The 22205-nt window shown below is 55.0% G+C and overlaps 1 protein-coding gene across 3 annotated transcripts in view; it reads left to right on the top strand.

Annotated features, from left to right (window-relative positions):
• Positions 1 to 14291, top strand: part of LOC103542948 (cationic amino acid transporter 4) — a 96925-nt gene extending 82634 nt beyond the window's left edge. For 2 of the 3 annotated variants that reach the window (XM_070628333.1, XM_070628332.1), the window contains exons 2-5: positions 11437 to 12458; positions 12925 to 13517; positions 13777 to 13885; positions 13986 to 14291. In XM_070628333.1, coding sequence (XP_070484434.1) covers positions 11477 to 12458; positions 12925 to 13517; positions 13777 to 13885; positions 13986 to 14158 — 1857 coding nt within the window. In that variant the 5' untranslated portion in view covers positions 11437 to 11476 and the 3' untranslated portion in view covers positions 14159 to 14291. Of the gene's footprint in view, positions 1 to 11436; positions 12459 to 12924; positions 13518 to 13776; positions 13886 to 13966 lie in introns of all 3 variants that reach the window. The other variant, XM_070628334.1, reaches the window with a different exon arrangement.
• Positions 14292 to 22205: the final 7914 nt, after the last annotated feature.

Below are 22205 nucleotides of genomic sequence, written 5' to 3'. Positions count from 1 at the left end.
CATAAAGTAAAAAGACCAATGTGGTTTACAGACAAGGTTAGACCTGAACCTGTAGTTTCCAGGGTCTGGAGTATTCCATGACCTTTGTCACTGGTACAGTTAGTGCCTAAACATCTCCATTTTCCACGTGCTCCCGTCAATCTGGGGGAGAAGAACAGATGCAGAATGGCTGGTACAGGAGGCCTGCAGTCTGATTTGGGCAGCTATAAAGGCTGGTCCTGTCACCTGACCAAGTGAGTCCAGAGTTTGGATCCAGCCCTATCTAGTTAGTGGTATTGAGCAGCTTAATCATGTGGGCCCCTGCAACACCCCAAGTTGGACAAGGGTGGCTCACAAGCCATCCAGAACATGTGGTGATTTGACAAATGTTTGTGCCAAAGGGAATCGTGTTAGAGTCACTTAGAGTTTCTTTGAGAGGCTTGAAGATGCCACCTGTGGACTCAAACCACAGAATCTGATTGCAATATCGTCCTGCTGTGTCACTCAGGAAAGGTCTGGTGTCATGTTAACTTTAAATGCAAGGGGAATAAATTTTCACCTATTGTCTTTATCTGGGCAAGGGACAGTCCTGGAGCTTCTATAGAGGCTTTCTGGGACCCACATGACTCACCAGGAGAAGAGGCAGAGTGATGTCTTCCTTGTCGTGGACACCATGCCCTGTCGTTCATCTATCTTCCATGGTTAGTCCACCAGGTGTTCACATCAGCAGGAAGAGAGACCAGTTCAGGTTCTTCTGTGCTCTCTAGCTGTTGACATAACCAACAGACTGATTAGTTAGCGTGGCCAGGGTTTGGTAAATTGGCACAAAGCGGTGTTTGGTCTGTGCTTGACCTGGTGAGAAAGAGAGGGTTAGTGAGTACAACACACAGTTTGGCAAAGAGCCCAGAGTGGAAACTTAGAGAGGGGGAGTGGACAGATAGAGACCAGTGCTCTCCAGTCAGCTTTCTAAATAAATGACTAAAAGGAATATATATACTCGTTAATAGAAAAAAAGTGTGTGTGTGTGTGTGTGTGTTTGTAGGGAGTTTTAAAAGCAAAGGGGGGAAATAGGTGAAGGCAAGTTTTCTTGATCCATGATCTTATGAAAAGCTGTCTACTTTGTGAGGCCGGCAGCTTCTGGGACCCTCAATTGGCCCTAGAAATCCTTAGTTTAAGGTCACCTGTGGGGACTGTCTCCCAGTTGTCCTCAGAGTGATGTTCTGGGTCTATTTTGGCGTGGTTTACAAGGTCCAGGAAGATTTAACCTTTATTTTGGCAGTGTTGGTGGTCAGTAGGACTTCATAAAGTGCTTCCCAGCGAGGTGACAGCACATTTTTTCTTCTAAAGACCTTGATGTACACCTGATCTCCTGGTCCAAAGGCCGACAGGTCTTGTCGGCAGGTGGGGGCCATGCCTCTTTTACCTGTTGATGATATGCTTCAAGTAGACTAGTTAATTTCTGTCTATAGGTAGTCATAGCATCAAATAATTCACTTAATCCTAGAATTGAGGGTTTAGAGATGTCAGTAGGCATTGGGCATCCAAAAACTATTGCAAACAGAGTCAATCCATGCCCTATTTGGAGTATTCTGGATCCTCAGGAGAGCCAAGGGCAGAACTTCTGGCCATTGAAGTCCAATTTCTTGACAGAGCTTCCTAAAGTCCTTTCGGTGTCTAGATTTTTGTGTTCCACTTGCCCTGATGATTGAGGATGATGTGGGGTGTGAAATTTTAATGAGTGCCCCAGAGTTTCTTCAAGCAAGTGGCTACCTCTGCTGCACAGTGAGCTCCTTGCGCTGCTTCAATCCGTAAAGGAAGCCGGAACAAGGGACAACTGCAGTTGTTAATTTCCATCCCACTGTTGTGGCCTCTGCACGTCGAGTCGGATAGCACTCAGTGCATCCACTAACCACGCAGACAATCACCAAACAGTGAGAACAGCCTCAAGCTGGGGCAAGGCTGTAAAGCCCATTTGGAGTGCCGCACGGGGCAGTGCAGGCCTGGGAGGACTTCCTGTGGTACAACACGGATTTCTCCAGAAACTTGGTGAGATTGGCAAGTGGTGCACTGGGAAACAATTGGGTCAGAGATTTTGTGAATGCCAGGGAATACCAATTGTTCTTACTTCCTTGACTATCCCCCATCTGCACATATGTCCCGTTTGGAGGGAGATAAGTGCCAGCCAAAGAGTCAAAGGAAAAGGAGCTACAGGAAGTCCCTTTGGCCCAGTGTCTAATCCATCTGATCCTTGTTTGGTGCTATTTTGTATCCAATTGTCTTTTTCAGATTGTGGGACTTTTGCCTGAGAGTTAATAGCATGAGTCAGGGATAAAGGTAGGTTTAAAAATTGGGTGGAGAAGGGACAAGGGGGTCCATGTTGAGCTGCACATTTAGCAGCTCTGTCAGCCTGTTGTTTCCTGAAGGTTTGACATCAGTCTCCTGAGTGTGGACTGACCAGGGAACAATGGCACTTTGCCAAGGGAGGTGAACAGCTTGAAATAGGGCAGCAATCGAGTGTCCGTTAGCAATGGGAGTTCTTACAGAAGTTAAGACTCCAGGGGATTTCCAAATCGAGCTCACAGCATGGCAGACTCCAAAAGCGTATGTGGAATCCGTGTGAAGAGTGGCAGTTTTCCCTTGTGCTCATGTGCAGGTTCTAATGAGAGCTCTGATCCAGCAGCTTGGGTGATTTTACAGTGGGCAAGGAACAAGCTTCGAGCATTTCATGTGGGGAAACTGTGGCATAACCAGTTATTACGTTTCCCTGGAAACTCCATGTACAGGAGCCATCACAAAACAGAAGCAAGCCTGGGATTTATAAAGGGATGTCCAAGAGATACTCTCATGGCTTTGAGACCATTTCTATAGTTGCAGGGCAATCATATGGGATGGAGTGGGGCTCTCCATCATCAGGGAGGGGTAATAAGGTAGCTGGACTCAAGGTATTACAGGATGTAGGATGATGGAAGGGTTAGTTAAAAGATCCTGCTCATAGGGGCTGGCCCCGTGGCCGAGTGGTTAAGTTCGCGCGCTCCGCTGCAGGCGGCCCAGTGTTTCGTCGGTTCGAATCCTGGGCGCAGACATGGCACTGCTCGTCAGACCACGCTGAGGCAGCGTCCCATATGCCAAAACTAGAGGAACCCACAACGAAGAATACACAACTATGTACGGGGGGGCTTTGGGGAGAAAAAGGAAAAAATAAAATCTTTAAAAAAAAAAAAAAGATCCTGCTCATAGGTGGTGTATGGCCCTGTAGAGAGGTGTTGTGTCCTTGGAAAAGAGCAAACACAGCATGGGGAACACAGAGATGACTGGCAGAGTCTAATGTTAGACTACTGGCCTTGTCAGGCGAGGTAGCAGCTGCAGCTACTGCATATAAGCAGGGGGCATACCCAATGCCACAGGGTCTAGCTGGCATGACAAATGTGCTATAGGACGACATGTCTGAGAGGCAAAAGACTGTCTTAGAATGTCTGTACCAATTCTGTTATTTTCATGGCAGTATAGATGAAAAGGTTTGTCAAAAGCAGGTAAGCCAAGAGCCGGGGTGTGGACAAAGCTAATTTTAAGGCTTCACAGGAGTTTCATGGCTCTGAAGGCCAGGAAATAGGCTATGGGGTGATGTCTGGGAGAAGAGCACACAGAGGGTTAGAAGGGCTACAGAATCAGGAATCCACTGGGGCAGTAACCAGCTGCCCCTAGATGGTTACGGAGCTGTTTCTTCATTTTGGGGAGAGGGGTGGACAAAGTGGACTCAAGGCATGTGGGGTGAGCTGTTGAATGCCTTGACATGGCTCCTGTCCTGAGTAGGTCCCAGTCGTCTGCACCCACTGAGGTTCAGATCTGGAGGCTTTATGGCCTCGAGCAGCTCGTGCCTTCAGGAGAGTGAGGGGTCTGTAAGGCTCCCTGTTTACTCTGATTACAGAGTAGAAGGTCATCCACATACTGAACAGGAGCGGAGCCTTGAGTGAAGGCTACAGAATCCACGTGGGCTGTAGGATTGGGGACAATATGAGGGGGACTCACAATATCCCTGAGGAAGGCAAGTCCACACGAATGGCCTCCCTTTAAATGTAAATGCAGAACAAACTTGTCAGTCAGGCTGCAGTGGGATTGGAAAGAGAGCTGAGCAAGGTCAACTCCTGTCACCCAGGCTGCACCAGCAGGAACTGAGCTCAGGATGACAGCTGGATCAGGGGCCAAGGATGCTGAGGAATACAAGACTTTATGGCTCTGAGGGCTTGTACAGATCTATGGATTTGGTTCCCGTCTGAGTCAAACTTGCCTTCCCCTGACTGGAAAGATTGGAGGATTACAGGGGGAGGGAGTAAGAACTAGTCCACCCTGTTGCAGAAGGGGGTCTGTTAGAGGTTCAGCTCCTCACTCTGCATCTCTGGAGAGCAGGTAATGGGCTCCTGATGAACACAGTTTGTTCTTTTGCCAAGTAATGTGCACGGGTTCTGCACTCAGTAACAACCCTACTTTATTTGCATGTGTAGCCCAGAGACTAATGGGGACATCTTTTAAAGACTCATCCTCTTCAGAAGAATTTCAATCAGGATACCTTTCTAGCAAGGAAAGTAGGAGACTTGGGGTTTGGCCTGAGGGCAGGGAGGTGAAAATGCCTTTGTCATTACAATTTTTAGTGGCGTTAAATTCACATAACTAACCTCTGCCAAAAAGTTTTGCTGGAGAGCAGTGGGAGACTAGAGAGGCAGGGTGAGTGTTAAGGGGCTAAAGATGTGGGAGTGGCTGGGATCTGGGCCATGAAATAGGCTGCCCAGCGACTCCGACAGCTTGCACAGAATCAGAGGGGACGGGTAAACATAAACCCTCTGAAGGGATAGAAGAGAAAGTGTCCCTTAAGAAAACCAGTTCCCCATCCTCTATTTTAAGTTTAATGGTGGCTCAGGGGAGTGACTGAGGATCAGCTGACCCCATCATTTAAGGGGGAAATGTCCCTCAGGAGGAGAAAAGTGAGTCTTCTGGGGGAGCTGGGGCCAAGGCAGGTATTTTTTAACTTTCCCTCCTCTTAAGAGCAGGACAACCTCTTCCAAGTGCCCTGGTTTCCTGCAAGACCTGCAAGTGTCTGCAGGCGAATAGGGAGCCCTCTGAGTGGCTTCAGTTTCCTCTCACAGTCACATTTCTCCTTCTCTAAAGATTCAAGTTGTAAAGCCAGAAGAGTTGCTCTTTGTTCTTTTGCTTTCCTGCTGACTGTTTTCAAAGAACTGTGTCACAGCCTCCATTATTACACTTAATGGCTGCCCTGACCAACCAACCACACTATTTGTAATTTGTTTTTTTAAATCAGGAAGAAAATTTCCTACTAGAGCAGAAATTGGGAGATTCCTGTGCTCTGGGGCTTCCGGGTTTAACACACTGCACCTTTGAAAAGTTTGTATGAAATGTTCAACAAAGGCTTTTGGATGTTGCTGTCGAAGAAAATAACCCATAACCAATCTATAAATGAAAATTTTGGTGAGTTTATTCTGAGCTAAAATGTGAGGACCATGGCCCGGGGCCTTTCTTTCCAAAGGAAGTGGGAAGAAGTGGGGTGCACAGAGTGGTGATATACCCCCAAACAGGAAGTTTCACATAGGATTGAAACGTCCGTTTTACAATAGTCACGAGACTGCTCTGGCAGCACAACCATTGATGGAAACAGCAGGTAGGTCTGCTGTCTTGGTGAACACAGCAGGGTGGCAGGTCTGTTGTCTCCAGCTGGGTGGTCACAAGTGAGCACAGCAATCAGTTCCTAGCCTAAGGAAAGCTGCTTATCCTCAAGGAAATGCCAATGGCGGGGGAGCGGGGGGAGTTGCACCTTTATCTTAAAGGTATTTGTTCTTGCCATAGGAAATGTTTAAAGCAGATATACAATGCATGCTCAATGGCCACGGTCAGGCCCTTTTGGAAAAAACAAAGTCAGGCTGAATTAGGGTTACACCAAATGGCTTCCTCATAGACTCCAATATATCCTACTGCTTGCCATTCCTATTTGTCATTGCCTTCATTCTGAGTGGTTGATTTTTGACCAATTAACTTTAGGAGGAAACACCTCTAAAATCGCTCCTATTAAATTTTGAGTGTCAGCCTCTAGCAGAGCCCCTTCCTGCACTTGCAGGCGGGCCTGGGAGAGGGTCTGGCCCTCTATTTCCCCTGTGAGGGGGTTTCCTCCAGGGGGCCCCCTGGCCTGTCTGATAACTACAGTGTAATCCCGGGCTGAAAGAACCCCCTTAGCAGCCAGCCACGATCTCCGTGGGTGGGGTTATGAACAGCCACTAACCTTTCTAAGTCCTCTCTAAATTTAGTGGGATCTTCTGACCATGGAGGCAAGAGAGGTTTATAATTTCATAGATGGGCTGTGTCCAGGGGACATGAACTGTCTGCAGCGGAGGTCCAGGGCACATCCACAGTGGACCCTGCGTGGACTGCCTGACACTGGCGGAGCCTGATGACAGAGCCCTGGAAAGCAGGAGGACTTGGAAGGGGCAGCACACCAGCCTTCCTGCCTTTCCTGGCTGCTTCCACTGAATTCACTTCCTGGCTTCAGCATTTACACCAGTGACCTGTGTGCCCCTAGCCTGGAGGTCAGGCCTGAGGGCCCCCTGTGAGTCTTCTAAAGAGAGGGCAGTGAAGATGGGCAGCTGGATGCTGTCTGGAGAAGTTGGGGTTTTACCATCTGAGGAAAGTGGCTGAGGAGCTAAGTCTTGAGAGGGGGAGTTGAAACCAGGGGCCCAGAGACCCACCAGATCTTCTAGGGGGTCAGGGACAGGGAGCTGGGGGTATAGGGGAGCAGAGGAGGGAGGAGAAGGGGAATTTCCCTTAAATTTGCTCTTTAATCTTTGTTGTAAGTCTGGCTTCTGTTCTCTCATTTTATTAAGGGATTCCCTAAGGCTAGCTGTTATATTTTGGGGTGTTTTCTTTTCAATTTCATCTTCCCATAAATAACAGTAAGGCAGCTGCTTGTGATGAGAGCCTCTCCAATAGTTTTCAAATATGAAGTTTTTCCAATTCAAAAGGCCATCATGTTTGTTATTCTAATATGACTCCATCCAATGAGCCTTTTTAAGGAAAGACCTGGAGGTAACTTTACAGACAGAATAATTCTTTTTTTTTTTTTTTTAAAGATTTTATTTTTTCCTTTTTCTCCCCAAAGCCCCCCGGTACAGTTGTGTATTCTTCGTTGTGGGTTCTTCTAGTTGTGGCATGTGGGACGCTGCCTCAGCGTGGTCCGATGAGCAGTGCCATGTCCGCGCCCAGGATTCGAACTAACGAAACACTGGGCCGCCTGCAGCAGAGCGCGCGAACTTAACCACTCGGCCACAGGGCCAGCCCCTACAGACAGAATAATTCTTTACCGTGGATGCAGGAGGTGTCCCTGGGGAGGGCAGTGATGATGTTGCCTCCATGATCCAAAAAGTTCACTCCCCAAAATAGCCAGAGAGAGTAAAGAGCTTAGTTGCGCAGGTGGTAAGGACAGTGTCTCGGGTCTCCCATGGGAGCGTGTTACACCTCCTGTCATAGATTCACTTATCTGTGACACTGGGCAGGCACTACTGGAATGAGAATTTTCCAGCACTAACATGCAAGGAAGTTGAGATGGCAACAGCCTTTATGACATTAGAGACAAACTCCCCCGAGAGCTTGGCACAGCAGGACAGAGAGTGCTCAGAACCCAGTCTATGTGAGTGGCCACCAAGGTGCACTCTGGAAAATGCATCTTCTGGATGGTGGAGACCAAGGGGAATCTTCTCATTGGTCAAAAAGCCAAGTTCTCAGGACATAGAAGAAAATGGAGGGAAAAATCTCCTCTGTTTGTTCTTTTATAAGCACACTAACAGCTTTACTTATGCCTTGGGTCTCCTAGAGCCAAACGAACAGCTCGGAGGGATGTGCTACAGGGTTGGGGATGGTGTCTTTTTTACACTGTACCTCATTGCACGGAAACTTTCTTGAGGTTGCTGAGGGACACGTTGTCATCTACTCCATCCCATGACCAACTTATCTTATCACAGGGGTCTTCTGTTTTTTGGTGAGGAAGACTGGCCCTGAGCTAACGTCTGTGCCAGTCTTCCTCTATTTTGTATGTGGGTCACTGCCAGAGCATTGCTTGATTAGTGGTGTAGCTCCACACCCAGGATCTGAACCTGCGAACCCAGGCTGCTGAAGCCGAGCGTGCTAAACTTCACCACTATGCCACTGGGTCAGCCCCACGGGAGTCTTCTCCAGGCAGTGACAGGCTCTTACCTGCTCGGCCTGTGCCCGCCAATATTGCAGCCTTTTGTCTTCTAAGACATGCCTTAGCAACAGCTTTGACCTCACGTGCATATGAACTCACAGCAAAGTTTATTCCAATAGATGTCCTCCAGGCTTGACAGGTGCTCCTGGGCTGGGAGGGGCTGCCATTGGGGTCTGAGGGGCCCTAGGGGTGCCCCAAGCTGGAGGGCTGGAGGTCTTCCACAGGGGTCTGCTTGCCTCCTTTCAGCACACTCTCTGTAGCTGGAAGCTCAGAACAGCCAGCACGAGTTCTGCCCATTCACAGAACACTCCCCACAGCCGGGCGCTCCCTCGTCAGTGGATGAGGTGGCTTACTGCCATCCTATTGTAGGGGAGGAAGACATTTCCTCTTCCCAAATGTGGGTTCATCTGGCCAGAGAACGAATTAAATTCACATGAGACAGAATAGCAAGAGAACATTACACAAAGCTTTTTGAGGAACCATGGCCTGGGGCCTTTCTTCCTGAAGGAAGAAAGGGCACTGAAGAAGTGGGGTGCGCACAGTGGTTATATACCCCCAAACAGGGTGTTTCACATGTGATTGAAATGTCCCTCCCACAATAGTCACAAGATTGCCCTGTTGGCACAGTGCTTGATGGACACAGCAGGTCTGCTGTCTCAGTGAATGCCGCGGGGTGGCAGGTGTGTTGCCTCGGGCTGGGGGTGGTCACAGATGAGTGCTGCAATCAGTTCCTAGCCTAAAGAAAGATGCTTAATCTTTAAGGAGATGCCAATGTTGGGAGGAGGAGGGAAGTCAGTTACGGGAGGTTACCAGAGAAGCACAATAAAATGCAGATTTTAAGTCCTTGCCTTTGGTATTGATTAAGAGTTTCTAGAGAGAAGGTCATCTCCTTTCTTCTTCCTGGTACAGAGAGGGAGGCACCTTTACAGACAGAGATTTACCTTACAAATGTAAATGTGTCCTAACAAAGGGCAAGTTCCATTCCTCAGAGCCTCCTTCCCTGTCCCAGTTTATCAAAAGCAATCAGCCTCAAATAATCCTGATGCCAAAGAGACATATCTTGGGGTGGCCAATTTCAGGTCCCTACACCATTGTGTCAGGAGGCCAGGGACTGCCCAGAGCCTCTCAGCCACATTCAGACCCTCATCTTACCAGTGTCTTGCCTGACTCCCACAGCCCCCACACCTCCCAGGGTCAAGGGGCCTGGGTGGTGCCTAGCTGGTGAAGTCCGTGTGTTGGGATGAGGGATCAAGGAGGGTGTCTGCAGCAGTGGAAAGCAGGTGGGTTCCAGAACTCACCCCTGTAGGGGAGGAAGACATTTCCTCTACCTTCTCTGGGTTCATCTGGCCAGAGAACGAATTAAATTCACATGAGACAGAATAGCAAGAGAAAAGTAAACAAAGCTTTGTGAGGACCATAGCCCGGGGCCTTTCTTCCCAAAGGAAGAAAGGGCACCGAAGAAGTGGGGTGCACAGAGTGGTTATATACCCCCAAACAGGATTTTTCACATATGATTGAAATGTCCCTCCCACAATAGTCACAGGATTGCCCTGTGGGCACAGTGCTTGATGGACACAGCAGGTAGTGGGTCTGCTATCTTGGTGGGCATAGCAGGAGGCAAGTCTATTGTCTCCAGCTGGGTGGTCACAGGTGAGCACAGCAATCAGTTCCTAGCCTAAGGAAAGATGCTTAATCCTTAAGGAAATGCCAATGTTGGAGGGGGAGGGAAGTTGCACCTTTATCTCAAGGGCCTTTGTTCTTGCCATAGTAAATGTTTTAAAGCAGATATACAATATGTGCTCAATGGCCACAGTCAGGCCCTTTTGGAAAAAATAGCAAAGTCAGGCCGAATTAGGTTTATACCAAATGGCTTCCTCATGTACTCCAATATTTCCTATTGCTTGTCATTTCTATTTGTCAATGTATAGATGGGAGAGGCTCAGGCAAGCCGAGCAACTCACCAAAACAGCCGAAACCACCACCCCGAATATCATATCCAGCCAAAAGACAAAGGAGGATGCTGGGGGTGGGGGGAGTCAGTTACAGGAGGTTACCAGACAAGCACAATAAACAAATGCAGATTTAAGTTGCCTTCCCCATTGATTAAGAGTTTCTAGAGATAAGGTCATCTCCCCTTCTTCCTGGTAGAGAGGGAGATATCTTTACAGTTGGAGAGTTCCTTTACAATGTAAATGTCTCTTACAAAGGGTAAGTAAATTCTACTTTTCAGTTGCTTTTCTGTCTGCAAAGGAACCAGTGCCAAATAATCATCATGCCAAAGAGACATATCTTGGGGTGGCCAATTCTAGGCCCCCACACCCCAAACCTGGATCTTAACCTCCACCTGCCTCCTGAGGCCACCCCGGTGACCTGGGCTAGTCACTTACCTGGAGGCCTGAGCTTCTTCATCTGTGAACCAGGCACAGTCATAGGGCTTCCCCCGAACCTGGGGAGCGCTGGTCTTGACCTTGTGAGGTGTGGGCAGGGCGGGCTGAGTGCGTGTGTGACCGCAAGGCAGGGCCCAGTGCTGGATCGGGCGTCTGGGATGGGGTGGGCCCCATGCACAGAGTGGTGGCAGTGCCATCAGATGAGTCCCAGCAAGTCTTGCAGGGATGGACTCAGGCCAGAGAAGAGGCAAAAGCTCGGGAACCTGGGGACAGGGTCATTGGGGAACTGGCTCTAGCAGCAGCTAGTGAGGTGGCAGGCTGTCAGGGCTCAGGTGTGGGCCACAGGTCCTTGGCTTTGGGCGCAGGGCCCAGGGTGCTCCCCACTCTAGGAGGGGTGCGCTGATACACCTGCAGGGCGGGGGCAATGGCGGGATGAAAGTTTCTGTCTGAGGCCATACGGCTGCCTAGGCTACACCCAGGGCCGCAGAGTCACTCTAATCCTGGGTCCTGGAGGCCTGGCCCAGTTCTTGGCAAGCCTTGGATTTCCACTCCGCTCTGGGATCCCAGACCACTGGAGGGGTTCCTAGCCGGGCTCGCTGGGGCTGCTACCCCCCACCAAGAGAGCCCCTCCCAAACAAACAGTCATTGCCCAGGAGGCAGGCTTCCCTGTGGCCTCCTGCCCACCCTGCTGCCAGACCCTGAGCCTGCCTCATCCAGCCCTGCAGCTGCCAGTGGTTCCAGGCTTGGGTCCCCAGGACAGGGTGACAGCAAGGACTGAAGGCTGGACAGGACCCGGCTGGGCAGCCTGTCACGGCCCTCTCACCCTTGTAGGTGCTGGCATCCAGCTTAATGCTCCTCTCAGTTGCCCACCATGGTCTGGGGACTGCCGAGTGCCGCCAGCCTGACACGCTTCTGCCAGAAGCTGAACCGGCAGAAGCCACTGGAGGAATCCCCCAGGGAGATGTCACCGCAGCGCCATCTGACCACGCTGGACCTGACCCTGCGGGCTGTGGGTGGCACGGTAGGCTTGGGCCTCTACGTGCTCACGGGCACTGTGGCCAAGGGGATGGCTGGCCCTGCAGTGGTCGTGTCCTTCAGCATAGCTGCCATGGCCTCCCTGGTGGGAGCCCTATGCTACGTGGAGTTGGCAGCGCATGTGCCCCACACGGGCTCTCCCTACCTGTTCACTTATGTGTCCATGGGTGAACTGTGGGCCTTTCTCATTGGCTGGAACACGCTCCTTGGGCACCTCATTACTGGTGCTGCTTTGGCCCGGGTCTGGAGCAGCTACGTGGATGTCATCTTCAGCCACCGTATCCACAGCTTCATTGAGGACCATGTGGGCATCTGGCAGGTGCCTTTCCTGGCCCAGAACCCAGACTTCCTGGCTGCTGGCATTATACTTTCAGTCTCCACATTTGTCTCCTGCAAAGCTCGTGTTTCTTCCTGGCTCAACCGCACCTTCTCTGCCATCAGCCTGGCTGTCATCATCTTCATCATCATTCTGGGGTTTTTCCTGGCCCGCCCACACAACTGGAGCGCTGAAGAGGGTGGCTTTGCACCCTTTGGCTTCTCTGGCATCATGGCTGGCACCACTACCTGCTTCTATGCCTTCGTGGGCTTTGGTGCCATTGCTGCCTCCAGTGAGGAGGCCCAGAATGCAAAGCGAACAGTGCCTATGGCCATCACCATCTCAGTTGGTCTGGTAGCTGGTGCCAACATCCTCGTCTCCACTGTGCTCACCCTCATGGTGCCCTGGCACAGCCTGCACCCTTACTGGGCACTCGCTGATGCCTTTCACCAGCGGGGCTATAGCTGGGCAGCCTTCATCGTGGCAGTGGGTGCAATCTGCGGTAAGGGGCCGATCTGGGCAAGGGGGAAGGGAACATGGCAGTGGCGCCCTGCCCTAAGCCTCCAGGGAACACATCTCCATCTGGGCCTGTGCTCCCAGTTGCATCCTGGGCCCAGGAAGATGCTAATGATTAGACTCTCCACCTGGGCTTGTTGGGAGGGACCTACTCACTGCCCCTCCCAGTTGTAAACAGAATGTCAGTTCTGGGTATGTGCTTCCAGATCCTTCCAGGCAGAGGGACTCAGCCCTCATCAGATTCTCCAGTGGGTCTGCCACCTAAACTGGGCTGTCCCATCCCTGGGTGGTCAGGGGGAACAATCCAGCACCCTTGTATACTCAGGCTCACTCTCGGAGCCGAGACAAACTCATGCCCGTGTTCCCAAGGGGCCACCCATGTCCTGGACCCCAGCAGCAGCCCCTGGTGGGCCTGTGCACCATGCTGACCAGTCTCCCACCCTCTGCCACAGCCATGAACACTGCCATACTCAACATCATTCTCTTCCTGCCTCGCATCACCTATGCCATGGCCAGAGACGGGCTCTTCTTCCAGGTGTTTGCCCATGTGCACCCCCGGAACCAAGTGCCTATGGTGGCCATCATGGTGCTCGGGGTTCTCATGGCTTTCCTGGCACTGCTGCTGGACCACGAGGCACTGGTCCAGTTCCTGTGCCTCAGCGCAATGATCACCCGCACTGTCGTGACTACGAGCATTATCATTCTACGCTTCCGAAAGGCCCCTCCAGCCAGCTCTCAGGGCCCAGGCAGCCCTGTGGGCACCGAGCAGGCCTCAGCTCCTCAGCCCGGGCAGCTGCGACCAGCCCTGAGGCCCTACCTCTGCTTCCTGGGTGGGTGCAGGCCTGGAGCCGCTGTGACTTGGGCACTCGGTGTCCTGGTGGCCTCAGCCATCACCCTGGACTGCGTGCTGGTCTTTGGGGACTCGGCCCTGAACCTCCCAACCTGGGGCTACACCCTGCTGCTCCTGCTCAGCTCCGCCACGTTTCTGCTCAGTCTCCTCGTCCTGGGGGCTCACCAGCAACAGCGCCGGCAGGACACCTTTCAGGTACTTCCTCCAGCCAGCACCCACCGTGCTCAGCCCAGCCAGCTCCCTTCGCCCCTTCCTCCTCTGCCGGGGCAGGATGCGCCCGGGCCGCAGGGCTGGGCAGGCCAGTGCCCCACACCCCCCTCTCTGCATGGCGGGTGGGCCCTTGTCTCCGGAATCTCCAGAGGCAGAGAAAGGCTCTGTGGACTCCCGAGAAATCAGGCCCTGGGCCAGCAGCCCTTCCCTGCAGCCCAGCCCAGCCCTGCCCTTGTCCCCTCAGGTTCCCATGGTGCCCCTGACTCCCGCCCTGAGCATCCTCCTCAACATCTTCCTCATGCTGCAGCTGAGCTATGTGACCTGGCTGAGCTTCTCCATCTGGCTGCTGATTGGTGAGTGGGGGCCTGGCTGGGACCCCAGGGGGCTGCAGGGGGAGGGCAAGCAGGGAAGCAGGGCTGGGACCTGCCCCTCAGGCTTGTCCCACCCTTTCAGGACTCGCAGTGTATTTTGGCTACGGCATCTGGCACAGCAAGGAGAACCAGCGGGAGCAGCTGGTGTTGACTGCCCCACATGGCAGCCTGGAGGAGATGGTGCCGGCCCTGCAGCCCCCTAGCCAGACACCAGCCCAGGAGTACAGTTACACAGAGCAACCCACCAGTGCATGAGGACCGCTGAGGGCCCATCTGCCCACCCTCCCCTACCTCCTCAGGAGGCCTGAGGGGCTGGCAGCCCGTCTATCTGGGGCAGCTCGGGTTTGCAGACCTGCCCATGCCAGGTGGTCCTCAGGACCTCAGGACCTTAGCCCAGGTGCCAAGCTTCGGGTCTTTGGGAGTGGGCTGTGGCCAGTGCTGGAGTGGTGGACTCTGCCCAGGACCTTCCAATTTATGACCAAGTCCAGCTACCTGGGCAGGTGGATCAGGGCAGGCAGGGAAGAGCCTTAGTCCCAGGGACCCACAATAGTAACTGCTCGGCTTGCAGTGTGGCCTGTTGCCATGTCCACTGTGGTGTTCTGGTTCTTCACTTGCCCCTGAGAACCACAAGGTTGTCCCAAATCCACAGCAAACTTGCTGAGATTCTAGAGTAGGGAGGCCCCAGCCCTGGGACAGCACTGAGTCACGGACATGGCCAGGCCTTGGTCCTGGGATTCTGTCCTCAGGACAGTGCCCTCTGCCCAGCTCAGAGAGGAGCTGCATACCAGGCACAGAGGGGTCCCTGACAGGGTGGGGCCAGGCCCCTCCCAGGCTCCCTATATGTCCTCTCGGGGGCACATCCAGAGAGCAGAGCCTGGACCCCAAGGAGGCCGCCTAGAAAGGGCAGTGGAGTCCCGGGGTCTCCTTGGTTTCCCAGGGCTCCCAGAGAGCAGGGCATGTCCTGAGGCCTGCCCTGGATGGAGAGGCCCCTCTGCCCGGGCACACGCATCTCTCAGGCACAGGCACACATGGCCCACATGGCCCACATGGTCCCCTGGGCATGCACCCATGTGCAGACTGAGGCAGCAGCTGTTTCCCAGCCCAGGGCTGCCCGCAGCTTCCAGCAGCCTCTCTCCCTGCCACCCCCTCAGGGCTTTGTGAAAAAGGCTCAGGATGGGACACACGCCGGCAGGTGGGTGCACGAGCACCTGGGCCTGTTCCAGGGACCTTCAGCCCACCTGTAGTAGTAGTGGGGCCCCATGCTTGAGGGTCTCCAGGCCCATGCTGCACCCCCTGTGGCCTCCCCAAGGCCATGCTCTGTCTACCATAGACACCTCCTCCTCCCCATTCCTGCCTGTGAGGACCACACAGGAAGCTGCGGCTTTGGCAGCTTTACTCCTCCACTATCTGCAGGTTCGACATCACTTTCTTTGTGCCCCAAGGACAACCAGGGACACATGACCCCCCTCCAATAACCAGGCCTCAGGACCGTGACCTCTCACCCCAGCCCTTCTGAACCCCGCCTCTCACGGACACTGCCCTGGGGGTGAGAGACAGCAGGGACCTCAAGGCTTTGCTGAGGCTCCAGGTGCCAGATGATTCCAGATACTGCCCAGCCTGAGCCCCAGGCCTCCCCTCCCCAGCCTGGCCCATGTCACTCCACCAACAAGCTGCCAACACGGCCCTGCTCACCAGGGACTCATGAGGAGGCAGCCCCTTGTCTCCCTGGGATGCGTACCCCAAACTCTGCCCCTCCCTGGGACCCAGAGAGGGCTTGGCTCCTGCAGCCTCGTCCTTCCCCTCCTGACCGTGGGCTAGGGACATGGGGAAATTCTCCAGCAGGCAGGACTCAGGCCCCCAGGAGGATTCCAGAGCCAGAACCAGGCCAGCCTGCTGGGGCTCCATGTCCTCTGTTAGGGACATTCTCTCCAGCCCCTGGGCTCTACGTGGGGTCTTGGTCAGAGCATGGTCCTCGTGCAGTTGCCTCAGGCTGGGGTGGGCAGCTGCACAGACACGTTCTCAGTGTGACCTTGGGCAGCAGTGACATGTGTCCAAATATACAGCCCCCACCCCATGGCTCCCAGGAGCCTGGTAAGCAGGTTCCAGGGCATTGGGCTGGTGTCACCAAGGAGACATATAGAAGGTCCCAAAGGACCCCATGCCCACCAACTCAGCCCCTCCCCTTCCCCCCATCTCAGCCCTCCACAGCCAGAGGGCTGCCATCAGGAAGGGGCTGGTGCTCATCAGCTGAGCAGAGGTGCCTGTGCCCTTGCCTGGGGTCCTAGGGGGTTGGAGCATCTGCCCACTACACTCCTCACTCCATGGATGAGGCCCAGAGTTGGGAGGGGCCCTGCCCTTGGAACCCAGCACAGAGCAGCTGCCACACTCCTCCTGTCAGGCTGCCTTCTCCCTGGCCTTGGACTCTGGCTGCACAGACCCCAGTGCAGCGCAGCTGAGAGGGCAGGGGCTCTCCCTGTGAGGGGGGTGCCGGCAAGGGGGAGGAGGGCTGGGAGCCAGGCAGGGCCGGAAGCGACCACTGCCAGTGTGGTGGACAGCTGGTGAGTGGGGAGCTGCTGGGAACACTGGAGACGGAGCCTGGGAGAGCATCTTCAGCCCCAGCCCCAGCCGGAGCCCCACTGGGCCAGCGCCCTGCGTCTGTTCCCTGCAGTCTCTACACAAAACTGGCTTCTGTGGTCCCCAGGCAGCACCTGCCGAGGCTGGAGTGGGGGAGGGACAGTCTGTCTGGGAGCTGAAGGGTGGAATTCTCCCCCAACCCCTGCCTTGATCCTTCTAGGGCTTCGTCCATGAGTCCACAAGGCGGGGCCCTGACCCTTCCCACCCCCCAACCCCTAACCAGCAGAGGAGGGTACAGGCCTCAGGAACGGGCCAGCGAGTGGGTGCCAGGCCCACCCTGGTGACAGTGTCCAGCTCCCAGCAGCAGCAGTGGGGGCAGGTACTGGGCCCCCTCTAAGGCACCTGGGTAGCCAGATGTGGGAGTTTGGAAGCTGCCTGTCTGCTCAGGGCTGACAGTCCTCTTTGGTACCTTTGCCTGCAATGAGGACCGAGGTCGGGGCTCCAGCCACCATCCTCTAAAGTGTAGCCCAGGGTCACAGAGGGCAAGCAAGCTGGGACACCTGCCTCTCAGAAGCTCCCTGCCTGCTGAGGGGATGGGGACAGAAGGGTCACTAAACAGACACCGGCAGTGGGGGTGGGGAAGGCGGGGCAGGCCCAGGGCTGCGGGGGTCCAGAGAGGGGCACTCACTCTCCCCTGGGAGCCAGGGAAGACTTCCTGCCAGGAGCCCCTCAGGCTGGATTCCCAGGGCTCAGGAAGGAGCTCTAGGCAGTGAGAAGTGCGAAGAGAGCGCAGAGGGGAGGGGAGCAGGGCGTGGGCAGGTCCAGCCCCACATGGTTGCACAGGGCTGGGGCGCCAGCAAAGCCAGGCCAGGAGGGCCCAGCGGGCAGTGTCACAGGTGTCACCTCTAGGCCTGGTGGCTGTGTGCACGTCTGCATGAGGGTGACAAGGTGACATGAGGGGGCAGAGGGATGGGACAGGTCTGCTTAGGAGCCTCAAAGACATGACAATACATGCAACGCAAGAGCCTTGAGTGCATCCTGGATCAGAAAATAAAAAGAGTTTGAACTATTATTGCCACAGCTGGAGAAACGTAAATATTAGATTTATCTGCCAATGTTACATTTCCTGAGTGAGACAAGAGGACAGTGGTCACCTGGGGAAGGTCCTCATTCTCAGGGCAGCATTGAGAGGGGTGAGTGTCCGGATATCTGCCACTTACTTTCCAACGGTTTCCTGTGAAATCCATCTAAATATATCCAGCCCCTCTCTAGAGAGGGAGAGAGAAAGGAAATGGGGAAAAATGGTAAAAAAAAAAAAACAAAACACCTGGTGAACACAGATGAAGGCTATATGAGTTTTCATGGTACTAATCTTTGAAGTTTTCTGGGGATTCTTGTAATTTTTTAGATAAAACCTTAAGGGAAAAGTAAAAAGAAAGCCCCTGTGCCGTGGAGGGAGGTGCTGGAGGCAGGGCGGAGTGGAGGAGGGGCTGGGCTGAGGGGTCCCAGCTGCAGCAGGGTGTGGGGACAGATGGGGTGGAGGCCAAAGGGCTCAGGAGGGAGGCTGGACGGAGCCTGTGCTGGGGGACCTGGAGCTGAGAGACCCCCTCCTGCACTGGGACCCCCTCACACACAGCAGAGCGTCCAGAGGGATGGGCCAGGCTGTGGTCTGTCCCGGCCACCACAGGAGGACAGGTTGGGGAGGACCGGGCTGAGGAGCAGTGGGCGGGCAGTGGGGCCGCACCTGAAGTTGGAGCTCCTCTCCTGCAGCTGGAAGGAGTCGTGGGGCCGGCAGTCGGGGCCCCCGGCGTCCAGGTCACAGTCCCAGTGGATGTGGATGCCACAGCACCGCCCTGCACACAGCGCATCACTGCTCCCCCAGCACATGGGCCCCGGACCCTCTCCCCGGGACCTCCCGCAACCCTGCCCCCACGGACACACCAGCAATGCCAGGTCCTCAAAGACCCCTCCATCCGCGGCCACAAGGTCCCCAATGCGGAACACAGGACAGCAGGGACTGAAGCGTGGGTCATAGCTGCAGTGCTTGAAATAGGTGGTGTCTCAGGTCTCCAAGGCAGTGGTCCTGAGAGGAGGTGGGGCTGGGGGGGTCAGGCCAGGAGGGGACAAGGAGGATCTGGGGCCAGCCAGGACCCACCGTGCTTGCTTGGAGAAGTTGAACTTGCTGAAGGTGACAGTGTTTTTGATGAACAGGGTGAAGGTCTCAGCCTGGACCAGCAGGGCTTCCTGCAGGTGGGGTAGTAAGGGGCAGGCTCTGCTGCTCTTGGGACCCTGCCCTGGGTGTCCAGGACACTTATGTAGGCTCAGTGTCACTCTCCATGGGACATCAGCCCTGGATGACACATTTCTTGTAGGTCTCATTGAACACAACACACTGGCCCATTTTTGTGGCTTGAAAACAGGAGACAAAGTCCAGGCCTCCAATCCCCACAGGGCCTGGGAAGGGAGTGGGCAGGGGGCTGCTGGCAGAAAGAAGAGACACAGAATGACCACCAGGAGACACCCAGAGTCCCAGCATGGCCCCCTGAACCCCCATCCCAGTGAAGACTCTGGAAGACAGGGCCCACAGTTACCTTGGCTGTGCGTCCCCGTCTCCCCTTCAGGACAGTCCTTGTCAGCCCAGCAGGTCCCCAGTGGATGGAGCGGGCTGAGGTGGTGAGAGAGCAGAGCTGTCCAGGCCCAGGAGGTGTCTCCCCTGCATGACCCAGCCCTGCAGTCCCCAGGGACACGACCCCTCCACTGCTCAGCCCCCAGGTTCCCTGCGTTTGGGGCACATGGGAAAGCTGGAGGGTGCAGATAAAAGGAGGTGCTCAGAGGGGGAGGGCGAGGAGCCTCCCGGCCAGATAGGGGTGCAGCACTGTCTCCCAAGGCAGAGCGAGACTCCTTCCCTCCTGACAGTTCTGTCCCCGGGGGAGCAGAAGTGACTCCTCGAGGCCCAGCCCCTCTGGTCCAATTTAGAGGACAGAATAGGGACGGTGAAGGGACTCTGGGAGGGTGAGCTCATGCCAGGGTGGAGTTGCTGGGTGTGGTACAAAAAGGGTGGGACTCTCAGAGGGGCCTGTAGGGAAGTGGGACCCCACACACTGGCCAAGGGACCACAGGCCAGTCCCTTCCTGGCTTGTTCTGCTGTAAACAGGGACATTAGTGCCCGCACAGGGTCACAGAGTTCTGGGCATCAGCCAGGAGGGGGCGGGGGCAAGCTCTCTGGGAGTCCCAGACCCTGGAGAGGAAGCACCCTCAAGTGTCAGGCACTAGCACAGACATGGCTCTGCCAGGTGGAGGGTGGATGCCGCTGTCCAGGGCCCGTGGCTCAGGGGCAGCAGGAGGAACCCAGCACCAGGGTGGCAGGAAGGGCTGGGGACTCGGAGAAGCCAAAGGAGACTTTGTGGGGGTGGGACTGTGAGAAGTGGCAGAGGACAGCGTGGGGCCACTTGCTCTGCCTCACTGTCCCTATGTCCTGAGTCTGCCCCTCCTCTCCACCCTGGCTGGGCCACCATCTCCTCCGACCAGACCCCATGGTGACCAGCACAGGCTCCGCCTCTTCTCCAGCTCCCTCCAGCAGCCCGCGTGGTCCATCCCAATGCACAGACGGTTGCATGCCCCTCCCTTGAGCCCGTCTGCAGCTCCGCTGCTGCTGGATCCACTTCAGCTCCTGAGAGGGGCTCACAGGCCCTGTGATCTGGGGTGACCCCCTTCATGGCCCAGTCCATATCTAGAGACAACCCCACTCAGTGCAGGGAGCCCTGGAGGGGCCTCATCTCACACAGCTCAGGGCCTCTGCCCACACAGCCCCCTCTGCCTGGACATCCTCAAGATCCCCCTCCAGCCTCACACCCTGCAGGAAACCCTTCCCGAGGCCCCGGGTCATGTGACGTGCCTCCCTGCGTCTCCCAGCTGCAGCTTCTGCTCCCGTTGCAGGACCAGCCACCTTGGCTGTGCTGTCTGTGCAGGAGCTCCGAGAGGTGGGGAGGGTGGAGTTTTGCAAGCCTGGTCTAGGGGACGCTCAGCAGGTGTTCGCTGGAGGCTGTGACACCACAAGGACACAGTGCATGTGCTGGGAGGGACCAGACGACCAGGCCCCTGGGAGGAGCTGGCAGGAACTCCGCTATTCTCAGGAAGCCGGCTTGTTGGATCTGGTGGATTACCCAGCCCCGGCAGTTTCGAGGGAAGGACCAGAAGCCTGGACAGGGCCAAAGAGGATCACACGGATTCCAGAAAACACAGGCCTGTGCCCCAGCACAATTTCAGGATAGTCTACAAACCGAACATTAATCAGACATCTTCTGAGTATTTGGAAAGGGAAGGACTTCTTGTGTCCTTCTGAACGCCAGCACATCCTCTGTGCACATGCCTCACCTCATTGTGGACGGGCCAACAGGGGACATGTGGCACCCCAGCCACTGTGGTGGGACCAACAACCAGGACTCAGGGGACAGGGGCCACACAGTTACCCTCCAGCCCAGCAAGTGATTCAGTCTTGGACTCAATTAAAGAAAGATGTCACCATGGAGGTAGGCTTCCAGGGCTGTGTCCTGGGTCTCAACTGTTCAGACAAAATCCACACGGGGAACTGTGCATGGGAAAATGGCTAAGATGGTAAATTTTATGTTATGTGTATTTTATGGCAATAACAAAAATTGGAAGCAAATCCACAGCTGCGGGGGAGAGGGAGTGTACTCTGTGACAGATGGTGGATCCCTGAGACATCCCCAGATGACAGGAAAAGGTGAGATACCAGGGAGAGTTTGCATTTCTCCCTGAAAAGACAAGAATAGGGTGGGGCACTCTGGCTTGACCACAGTTGTAGAGAAAAATACCCAGAGATCATAAGTGGCCCTATGCTCAGCCTAAGAAGGAGTGTGCTGCGTTTGCCCACAAAACGGAAGCTGCTCTGGGACACATTAATAAAAGCTGGGCATAGAGAAGGGAAGGTGATCTTCCAGCTTGGCTCTTGCTATCAGAGCCCACCTGGGCATTGTGCCCAGTTCTGGCTGTTACACAGCCACGCCTTGTCCCCCGGGACTTGCTGGTGTTGCTGGGGAAGGGGCCTCAGCACAGGGTGGGGTGGGTGGAGTGGAGTTAGACCCTCTGTGGTGCACCCAATGCTGGATGCTACTCCCTACCTGACCCGCCCCACCCCTCCAGCCCCCTGCTCTGCAGGCCAGTATCCCCTGCATGTGGCGGCCTCCCAATGCCCGAATGCAGGGTGGGAGGGTCCTTCCACACACAGAGATGGGGCTGGCAGTGTGAGAGGAGGGAGGGCTGGGTGGGAGTTTCGTGGCGCTGGATCCAAATGCCATCTCAGCCACAGAAGATCAGGGTGACCCTGGGCAAGCAGCTCAACCTGGCTGAGCCTCAGTCTCCAATCTGTGAAATGGACCCAACAATACCACTCAGCCCTCAGGGTTGTGATGAACACTAAATGCTCAGCAAAGTATCTGCCCGTGTACGTGCTCCATGCATGGCCCCTTGGGCTGTCATTGCCATTCCCCAGAAATGAGGCAGCGAGGACTCTGGTGAGGGTTATATTGCTGCCAGGCACGAGTCATCAACGGAGTGGCTGTGGCTCCATCCCAGCATCCTCCACGGCACCACAAAGGAGGTGGTCTTAACCCCTTGACAAAGGAGCTCATGGACACATGGGGTGGGGTGGGGTATCCAGCCCATGGGTCGCGGAGTCGCCTGCAAAGCCCCTTCCTCTGCCTCAGGC

This window comes from Equus przewalskii, chromosome 7 (assembly GCF_037783145.1).
Source record: "Equus przewalskii isolate Varuska chromosome 7, EquPr2, whole genome shotgun sequence".
NCBI classification, from domain to species: Eukaryota; Metazoa; Chordata; class Mammalia; order Perissodactyla; family Equidae; genus Equus; species Equus przewalskii.
This window is presented reverse-complemented; position numbering and strand designations above follow the sequence as displayed.